The sequence below is a fragment of the Lontra canadensis genome, unplaced genomic scaffold, assembly GCF_010015895.1.
Source record: "Lontra canadensis isolate GAN:19392208 unplaced genomic scaffold, GSC_riverotter_1.0 scaffold1505, whole genome shotgun sequence".
NCBI lineage: Eukaryota > Metazoa > Chordata > Mammalia > Carnivora > Mustelidae > Lontra > Lontra canadensis.
Window position 1 is genome coordinate 55 of NW_022632489.1, and position 10,789 is coordinate 10,843.

A 10,789-nucleotide genomic window follows, 5' to 3' on the forward strand; every position below is an offset into this window, starting at 1 on the left:
CCAGTCCTTCAAGGGGACTGTATCTCAGGCTTTGGGCCCTCAGCCTGGAATCTGTAGGCAGACCCCCAGCCGTGTTTGAGCATTCCACAAAATCAGACCCCCTTCCTTAATTTCCTGCCTTTTGTGTGTCTCCCTCGTGCAGCATCTCCTTAGTCTGAGAGTGTGGGAAGCCCTAGACTGTGGCTGATTTCCTGGTCTCCTACGTTTGTTTGGTTTTGCCTCTGAAATTTTCTTGGTTTTGAAATACAGTTCCTCAGTGTCTGGAATTTTATCTCATTTTCTGCTGTGATAACCCAGCCTTTAGGTGCTGGACAACTTGTGAGCTCTCCCATGAGGAGTTTTACTGGGTGAACGAACATTCTGGATGGAGGTCAGTTATTTACATGTCACAGCGTCATCCTACTAAGTAGAAACATGGGCCCTGAAGCACCTGAGTGGAGTGGTCAGCATGTTCCAGAATGCCAACATTGAGTGTAGCGTGAGAGCTTGGCTTGTGGCTCCAGTTGTCCTTCCGGTTCTTGGTGTGTCACAGAATTGTCTCTCGAGGACATGGTGGCAGTGTTGTTGGAGTACACGAAGGATCATCCCCCTTGATTTGGCATGAACAAAATTTTTAATTTTGTTATTTTTAAAGCTTTTATTTACTTATTTGAAAAGAGAGAATGAGAGAGAGAACCTGAGAGTGGGGAGGGTCAGAGGGAGAAGCCGATCCCTGCTCAGCAGGGATCCCAGTGGGAACTCAGTCCTCGAATTCCAGGATCATGACCCCAGCTGGAGGCAGTCGCCTAACCACCTGAGCCACCCAGGCGCCCCTGGCTGTGTGTTTTTGATGACACTCATTCAGTGTTTTTTGTCTTATTAGGGAATTGTTTGATCAGGGAATGAATGTTTTTTCGTGTGTTTTACAAGGTTTCTTTCCTGAGTGCTGTGTGATATGGAGGAGGAGGAGGCTTTGTCCAAAAATTTATATAACCTCTGGAATTTGGTGAAAATGTGGTCATAGATATCCTCTCTATATCTGTTTTTGCTTGAGTTAGTACCTGCTGATTGACAAATAACCTTTCTCATTTGAATGAATTTGGGTTTTTAGAATTGGGCATATGGATATCTTGAGACTATGCTTTAGTTATGAAGTATCTGTGTTTACCTCAGAAATAACAGAGAAATTCATTCGTAATATGTTTTGTAAGATATTTTGGGTTTTCCAAAGTATATCTTAAGTTTTCTAAGTATAATTTGCTAGGTTTTATATGAATTTATACAGATGTTTTAAAGTTCAATTCAGGGCGCCTGGGTGCATCAGTTGGTTAGGCGACTGCCTTTGGCTCAGGTCATGATCCCGGACTTCCAGTATCGTCCCATATCGGGCTCCCAGCTCCTTGGGGAGTCTGCTTCTCCCTTTGACCCTCTCCTCTCTCATGCTCTCTTTCACTCATTCTCTCTCAAATAAATAAAATAAAAAATCTTTAAAAAAATAAAGTTCAATTCAGATTTATTGTTAAATCATTCCTGTGTCGAGATTACCGTGTAACTCTTGGTATGCTACACTAATACCTAAAATCTAAGTTTATGTTCTCAGGTGTTCTGTAGTTCTCTGGCTGTTGTTGTTTCTTATGGTGATCACTTAAGCACACACATCTTCTGGCACTGGGAAATAGACTTTCTGCCGTTAAATGCTACTGATAATACTGCCTTAGAAGTTATTCCTTGCTCTCGGTCATATGACCCTTAAGGTTATATATAATAATACAGTCTAATAAGGTCTAATAAGGTGGAGTAAGACTCAGCAAACTGGTAAGGAGGTCAGTGGAAATTACCGTGTCTGAGGAGCACAAAGGAAAAGACCAAGTGTGAATGAACAGAGTCTAACAGTCTTGGAAGACAACATCATGTGGGCCAACATATGAACCACGGGAGCCCCAAAAAGAAAGGAGAGAAGGAGGCAGAAGGAATATTGGAAGAAATATGGTAGACAATTTCTTTCTTTTTTTTTTTTTTCAAAGATTTTATTTATTTATTTGACAGACAGAGATCACAAGTAGGCAGAGAGGCAGGCAGAGAAAGGGGGAAGCAGGCTCCCTGCTGAGCAGAGAGCCCGATGCGGGGCTCGATCCCAGCACCCTGGGATCATGACCTGAGCCGAAGGCAGAGGCTTTAACCCACTGAGCCACCCAGGCGCCCCGTATGGGTGCATTTTTAGAAAATTCTAATGTCTATATATATTTCTTACAAATATACATATTCTTTAATTGCTGAATTTAGGGTTACTAAAATGTTTGTTTTTTCATTGTTAATAGATAATTGTAGCATATATTATGGAATGTAAGTACAGAACACAGATTATTACCATTGCAGTATGCCTATTCTGCATGGATGCAGTTTTATAGCAAGTATTCAGAAGAATATTTTGTTATTCTTAAAGCTTTGTTTTAATGTTGTGTACAATAAGTATTTGGTCATTGAATTTGGTGTGTATTTTTCTTTGAAATAAGAGCTACCTTTCTGCCTCCCCTAGGGTGCTGTGATCTCTGGGGTACCTGTAGAGATTTCCTAAGTTTCCAGGGCTGTCATAATTTTTGATCACAGAACATTTATAAGTAGGCTTCCCTGAAAATAATTTGAACTGCCTGTAATCAGCCTTTCTTTATTGAGAAATTTTATGTTCTTTGAATTTCTATTCACTTGCATACCATGGTTGACAAATGTAATAACTCTATAATTATGAGTTTAAATTTTGGTGTAATTTTTTTGGCATAATATTTTTTATTAAAAAATATCTATCTTCGGGACGCCTGGGTGGCTCAGTTGGTTGGACGACTGTCTTCGGCTCAGGTCATGATCCCAGAGTCCCGGGATCGAGTCCCGCATCGGGCTCCCAGCTCCATGGGGAGTCTGCTTCTCCCTCTGAGCAAGACCTTCTCCTTGCTCATGCTCTCTCTCTCAAATAAATAAATAAAATCTTTAAAAAATGTATATATCTATCTTCAAACTCTGGTTAATAGGAAGCCTATGATTCTTTATATCTTACAGAGATCTCTACTAGATGTATGAGCAAAGAATTACCACCAAAAGAAGATATTAATAATGGAGAATTATTCCAAACATTAATTTTGGAAAGACACATAATTCATAAGTTTAATGATTTTGATTTGAGGAGGGTCCAAGATGTAAACAAATTTGAGACTCAGTGGCTTTATGAAGGAAAAGGTTATGAAGACACTGCAACCCATTACAAAAATCTCACCTATAGGAAACATCAACATCATAAATTCTGTAATCATTTTCCTGTAAAGCATAATGTTTCCATAGGAAGAAGTACCTCTGAATATTACAAACATGACACGATGAATAAGGCACTAAAAAACAAGGCAGGCTCTTCAGGAAGCAAGTACAGAGACTGTTTGGACAATAGGCTTGGATTAAGCTTTCATTCACATCTGGCTGAGCTACAGAGATTTCAACCCCAAGAGGAAATTCATGAAAGTAATCAAGCTGAGAAGTCTACCAGAAAGACTTCAGTTTCACTTCAAAAAATTCCTTCTAGTGTCAAAACCAACATTTTTAATAAATATGGGAAGGTTCTTATGCATCCTTCATTATGGACACACCACCAGAGAGTACTCAATAGAGAAAATCCTTACAAATGTAATGAGTATGGGAAGGCTTTTAGCCATTGTTCAACCTTAGCTACGCATCAAAGAATTCATTCTGAGCAGAAACCTTACAAAAGTAACGAGTGTGGCAAAGCCTTTAAGAGGTTCTCAAACCATACAAGGCATCAGAGAATCCATACCGGAGAGAAAACATATAAATGTAATATCTGTGGTAAAGATTTTGCCACACGGTCACATCTCTGGGGTCATGAGCGAATTCATACAGGAGAGAAGCCTTACAAATGTAATGAGTGTGGCAAAGCCTTTTCTGATAGTTCATATCTTGCTCAACATAAGAATTTCCATTCCGGACAGAAACCTTACAAATGTAATCAATGTGGCAAGGATTTTGCCACACGTTCACACCTTTGTATTCATAAGAGAATTCATACTAGAGAGAAACCATTTCGATGTAATGTATGTGGTAAGAATTTTATGATACCTTCACAGCTTTGGGGTCATGAGCGGATTCATACTGGAGAGAAGCCTTATAAGTGTACTGAGTGTGGCAAAGCCTTTTCTAGTGGTTCAAATCTTGCTCAACATAAGAGAATCCATTCTGGAGAGAAACCTTACAAATGTAATCACTGTGGTAAGGATTTTACCACACGGTCATACCTTTGGAGTCATGAGAGAATTCATACTGGAGAGAAACCTTACAAATGTAATGAGTGTGGCAAAGCCTTTATCAGGAGTTCAAATCTTACTCAACATAAGAGAGTGCATGATGGGGAGAAACCCTATAAATGTAATGTATGTGACAAGGCCTTTAGTCAGAATGCAAGCCTCACTGTTCACCAAAGAATTCATACTGGGGAGAAACCTTATAAATGTCATGAATGTGGGAAAGCCTTTAAGCACTACTCAAGCATCAATAAACACCATAATACACATAGAGAGAAGACACAAATATAAAGTGGTAAGACCTTTATTAAATATTTATACCTTTGGAGTCATGAGAGAATTCATACCAGAGAGGAACCTTACAAATGTCACGAATATGGCAGATCCTTTAAGCGCTGTTCAAGCTTGAGTAGATACCAGAATATACATAGAGTGAAGATATAGATGTAAAGCCTGTGGTAAGGCTTTTGTTAAATATTCTCACCTTTGGAGTCATAAGGGAATTCATAATGCAAAGAAACCTCACCAAAGAATGTAGTACAGCTTTCATGCCATGGCCTGTCCTCAGGATTCACCAAAGATTTCACGAGAAAACCCTACTAATATAATGAGTGCTGGTACATTGCTTAAGCAATGTTAACCTGCAATGTACAATCAGAGACTTTAGTAGTATGAACTAAGTCTAATTTTTGAAGATTAATTAAATCAAGTGTTAAACTCTGCAGGAAAATTAAAAGTCAAAATGTTTTAAAATTCATGAGATGAAGGGTGTCAAAGGAGCAGGGATATCTGTGGAACAACCTGTTTCAGCTTGTTCAGTCTATATGATCTTTTAATTTTCTGTTTCTTGATGAAATTATTTGATTATGGACTTTGGACTCGTGATTGAAAATCTGTTAATGATATGTCTTCATTACAGACCTTTCATGAATTGCCACATGTGTCTGTGATGGTTCCTTTTGTTTTGGTTCTAATGTAAATGGTATTTTGTCTTTAATTTTTACTTTGCTTGTTTATTTCTGGTACCTAGGAAGGCAGTTAACTTGTGATCGTTAACTTTGTATCCTCCTGCCTTGCCATCATACTGTATTTTATCTGCCATACTTTGGGCATCATAAAATTGTTCAATGCTATAGTGACAGGTGCCACTTTGTCTTGTTCCTGGAATAAAAAGAAAGGATTCTCTGTTACAGTACTAATATCAAGCAAATCTTGCAGTTATTAAGTCCAACCTGGTTATGGGGCAGATTCCTATTGTACTTTGCGGCGATCAGAGTATCTGCAGTTTATTAAGATTTCAGAAGCTGGGGCGCCTGGGTGGGGCAGTCAGTTAAGCATCTGACCCTTGGTTTCAGCTCAGGTCATGGTCTCAGGGTTATGAGATCAAGCCCTGCATCTGGCTCTGCACTCAGTGTGGAGTCAGCTTAAGGCTCTCTTCTCCCTCTGCTTCTCCCCACTACCGTCTCTTTTTCCCTCTAAATAAGTCTTAAAAAAAAAAAAAAGATTTATGCATAATTGGTATTGCCATATAGAATAAATCTTTACACATAAATGGAACCTGGTCACAGACAGAATTATAAATAGCATACCAGCTAAATGTAGATCTAGATTATGGGAAGAACATCATCAGCCACCTATTCCCGTATATTGTGTTGATCACGATACGATTTTTTACCACCCCCTGTAGGTTTAAGTCCCCAGTCTGCTGCTAAACAGGATGCAAAGTTACTGAAATCACTCAAAACGGTGCTTCATAGTCCTCCTTAGAATGGAAGTAGTAGTGTCTACCCCTAGATTTGTAAGGAATAGAGTTAACTGTCCTTGCAGCACCGATTCTTAATATTGTAGGTGTTTGTCCTTTCCGGAGGATTTGCCTGGGGTGGGGTGGGGGGCAGAAGGTAACATGGTACCTGCTATTTCTTAGACAAACCTGACTAATTTTTCCTGTATCCCTTTTCCTCACATGGCTGATGTAATTTCACAATTGCTGTATAGCCTGGGGTTGTCATGGGAGAAAGAATTAATTCATAGGGAACGTAACATGACGGAAAGCTTTGCAATGCAGGATAATACAAATTTCACAGGCAGCAAAATTCCCCATAAACAAAATGGATCCATGACTTTCAGATATAATTGCCTTCTCCCCAACTGTTGAGAGTTTAATGAAAGTTCTACAAGTCACTTACTTGCTTGTGATCATGGGAGTCCATGTGTGAAACCCCTTTCATGCAACTTGGCTAGTAGGCAATATTACATGATACAGCATAAACGACATAATTACCTTCTGAAGGTCCTCATCTATCCCCAGCACTGTATTTTTTTTTTTTAACGTGCAGGAAACAAATGCATGGAATGATTTGGTAATAGGATTGGATTCTCTTTCAGTAATATCTAGGTTATGTGCAGACATTTAAAACAGGATACACATTGTAAATGTAATCAAGCAAATAAGTCTATCCAAATGGCTTCCTAGTGTCACAACCTGAAAGAATCCTGCCTAGTGTCAAAACCAACATTTGCATAAAGGTAGGAAAGTTTTGGTCCCTTCTTTGTTGATAACAAAATATAGTTCTACATATTACAAAGAAACTGCAAAAGTAATGAACTTGGAAAGTCTTTAGACAGGATGAATCTTCAATAATCAGAGATTCATACTGGGGAGATCTTAAAGTTATACATAGTGGAGCACTGTATTTAACCAAATCAAACATTATTAAACATCCATAAATAAATACCTCAGAGAAATCTTAAAATATATGTGGCAACATTTTCACCCAAAATTCAATCCTTGTGAGATCACCACAATATTAATTTTGGAATGAAAACTTAAGAATTTTACAAGTAATGATACTCAAGCCTTAGTAAATGTTAAGTAATTCAAATATTATAAACATCAGAAGCTATAAGCAGTGCTTAAAACTTATAAAACACCACATAATGTATACAGAAGTGAAACCTTACAAATTTAATATATTAAAAACTTTTTTATCCAGAATGCCTTTATCTCATAAATTCTTACTATAGAATTCATCTTTAACATATATAGATTTTAGAGAAACATGTGGATATTAACTCAATTTTCCAAAGGTCTGATTTATACCTTTAATAATCTTTAAGGCAATATCCGTCAGTCTATAATCAAGTATACTTGAGCAGGATTGTAATCTACACCTGACAGAACATTTAGAAATAGAAAAACAAAAATGCTGGGTGCTTGGGTGGCTCAGTGGATTAAAGCCTCTGCCTTCAGCTCAGGTCATGATCCCAGGGTCCTGGGATTGAGCCCCCCCCATTGGGCTCCCTGCTCATTGGGGAGCCTGCTTCCTCCTCTCTCTCTGTCTGCCTGGCTCTCTGCCTACTTGTGATCTCTGTCAAAAAAGTAAATAAAATCTTGAAAAAAAAGACATTATGAAAATGTTAATTACTTTGGATAAAAGTAAATTTAATAGGTCACTTAGTACCAAAAGAATTAGGAAGTGTCTGGAATTTTTCATTTTAAACAATGCGTTCTCTGGGTTCTGCTACACAGCCCAAACAGTATGTGCTTTTTCTATTGTGCGTTTTCATGCCCCTGTCCCAAAATGGGTTTTTTTTTTTTTTAATGTTTCTTTCAGATTTTATTCTTTTGAGAGAGATACAAAGAGAATGAGCAGAGGGAGAGGCAGAGGGAGAAGCAGGCTCCCCACTAAGCCAGGAGCCTGATGTAGGGCTTGATCTGAGGACACTGGGATCCTGACCCAAGCCAAAGGTAAAGATTTAACCATCTAGCCACCCAGGTGCCCCAGGTTTTATTTTATGTACCCAAGTCTTAACTTTCTCAATACAGAAAAAAATGTCCATAAAAAAACTAAAGTGAATTTGCAATTATATTTAGAAATTACTGAGAAATTAATTATGGTGTCACAAAGGTTTATCTCAAGTTGAGTGTATCAGTCACCTCAAGTGTGGAATACATCAACAAACATAAAGAACAATTCAAGTTAGATCTGTATTTTAAAAAAATAATTTTCAGCAGTTAATGATGACCTATATATCACAGGTCTCAAACCCCATCTCCCACACACCAGGTCTTGTGCCTATGAATGGCTCTAAAAATGAGCATAGGATTGAGTACATGATAAATGGGGCTTGAAATAGAAATGACATTCTGAAAAATGCTGGTGAATAATAGCACATTTCACATTTCAGTTTGCATCCCCTACAGAGACAGGTGCACTCCTTTCTTCAATTGCTTACATTCTAATGCAGGAGACATTCCTGGATCCAGCCATGGCCCCACATCCCTCCCCACAGAGGAACCTGGGCCCAGACCACTCAGTACTTTACACCTGTCGCAGGATGTGCATGTCTATCTCTAAATGAGGATTTTTGTTTGTTTTTTGCATTGCATTGTTTGTTTATTTGAGAGAGAGGGAGAACACACACTGCAGGGGTGGGGAGGCAGAAGAAGGGGAAGCAGACTCCTCACTGAGCCAGGAGTCTGACATGGGGCTGGATCCCAGGACTCCAGGATCACCACCTGTGCCAAATGCAGACACTTAACTCACTAAGCGACCCCGGCGCCTCAAAGTTTTTTATTTAAATACCAAATATAGTTAACATTCAGTGTTATACTAGTTTCAGGTATACCATATAATGATTCATCAATTGTATACACAGTGCTCATCATGGTAAGTGTGCTCTTAATCCCCATCATCTATTTCTCCCCTCCCCTCTCCCCGATGGACCTCCCCTCTCGCAACCTTCAGTGTGTACTATAGTTTAAAGTCCTAAATTGGTTTATCGTTCCTTTTTCCTTTGTTCATTTGTTTCTTAGATGCCACATATGACTGAATCTTACAGTATTTGTCTGACTTACATCGATCAGCATGATACCCTCTGGATCCAACACTGTTGTTACACATGCCAAGATTTCACTGTTTAATGGCTGAGAAACACTCCATTGTGGTTGTGTATGTATATGTATACACACACACACACACACACACACACACACATCTCCTTTATCCATTCCTCTATCAACTGATACTTAACTGCTTCATAATTTGGTTATTATAAATAACGCTACAGTAAACATAGGGGCGCATATATCCTCTTGAATTAGTGTTGTTTATATTCTTTGGGTAAATACGAAGTAATTCCATTACTGGTTGGAAGGTAGTTACTTTTACTTGAGGAACCTCCATACGGTCTTCCACAATGTCCGCACCAGTTTGAATTCCCGCACACAGTGCAGGAGCATTCCTTTTTCTCCACATCCTTGCCAAGATTTGCTCCTTGTCGTAAAATGGTTTTTCAGGATCGCCACTTTCACCTTAATAGAATGTAACCACGTTAGCGTTCAACACAAAGGGCCCACAAAACTCCATCCTTTACCTCAAACTTTGGAAAACATCAACTTAAATAGGCAGGCAGCAGTCCTGCTCCACAGGACGCGGCAGAAATTGGCAGGGATGAAAAGTCCAAAACCACGTAGTGGGAGCAGAGGCAGAGGAAACCAGGCTCCATCCAGATCCTGCACGAGGTCCTGGTTGTGTCCCCAGGCTCCAGACCCTGGTCGTTTGGGCTCCCTGAACGCCGGAATCTCCCGGTCCACGCCCTAGCCAGACCCCGCCCAACGGTCGTGGCCTCGACTCCGACGGCGCAGACAAGGCGACCCTTCCCGCGCGCCCGTCGCCGGAAGCTCTACGCCGTTTCCGACCCATTCGGCCCCGCCCCCGCCCTGGACCCAAAGATCATATCCGTTTCCCTCTCATTGCCGGAAATTCTTCTCCGAAACTAAACCCCATCCCGCCCGCAGAATTCAGGGCGAAGGCCTGGCCAGTACAGGCTTCCCCCGGCAGTCGGAGGCGCCCCACTCAGACCCTCCCGTAGGCAGCGAGCACCCCGGCCCGGCAGCACTTCGCATCCGACTGATTACCGGAAGCGCCCCTCACAGTCTCGCCGGTGCTCCGGCGCGCACGCGCAGCTGTTTGCCGACCCGGAAGCGGCTGACCAGAGAGAAGGCCAAATCGGCTCCTGAGGGCTTTTAACTTGCTCATTTCTGCGTCAGAACCTCAGTCCCCAGGCATACAACCCTGAGGTCTGGGGTCTCCACGCACACTCGAGTCCCTTCACCCGCGCCTCCCACCGCAGTAAGTAGCGTGTCGCGGAGACGCACAGAATCCAGAGGGCGGCGCTGTCGTCCCGGGGGTCCCGGGGCCTTTTGGTTCCCATCGTCGGAGTCGGTCCCCGCCTGTCTCCCCCCCGCCGCCTGCCGCGCTGTCCCCGTGCTTCACGCCGTCCCGGGCACCGCTCCCACCCGCGCCATGGGAGTCCAGGGAGGTGGGCATGTGCGCCTCAGCCTGGCCCGGCTCGGCCCACAGACGCGCGGAGTCTCTCTGGCCCTGGTTCCGCGCAGACCGCGCCGCCCTCCTGAGAAGTCCCCATGCAGCCCCGCGTGCAGTGAGGGGACCGAGGCCTAGGAAGGGCACCTTCTTCGGTGCGGGCTTTCAGGAGCGGGATCTAGGACG

At 41.6% G+C, this 10,789-nt stretch overlaps 1 protein-coding gene across 1 annotated transcript; it reads left to right on the forward strand.

Moving 5' to 3' along the window:
- The first annotated feature begins 3,267 nt into the window (after nt 1–3,267).
- LOC116863530 (zinc finger protein OZF-like) lies at nt 3,268–5,240 on the forward strand. The gene is given in 1 exon segment (XM_032850969.1): nt 3,268–5,240. A coding segment is annotated over 1 exon segment (1,377 nt). The 5' UTR covers nt 3,268–3,344; the 3' UTR covers nt 4,722–5,240.
- Nucleotides 5,241–10,789: the final 5,549 nt, after the last annotated feature.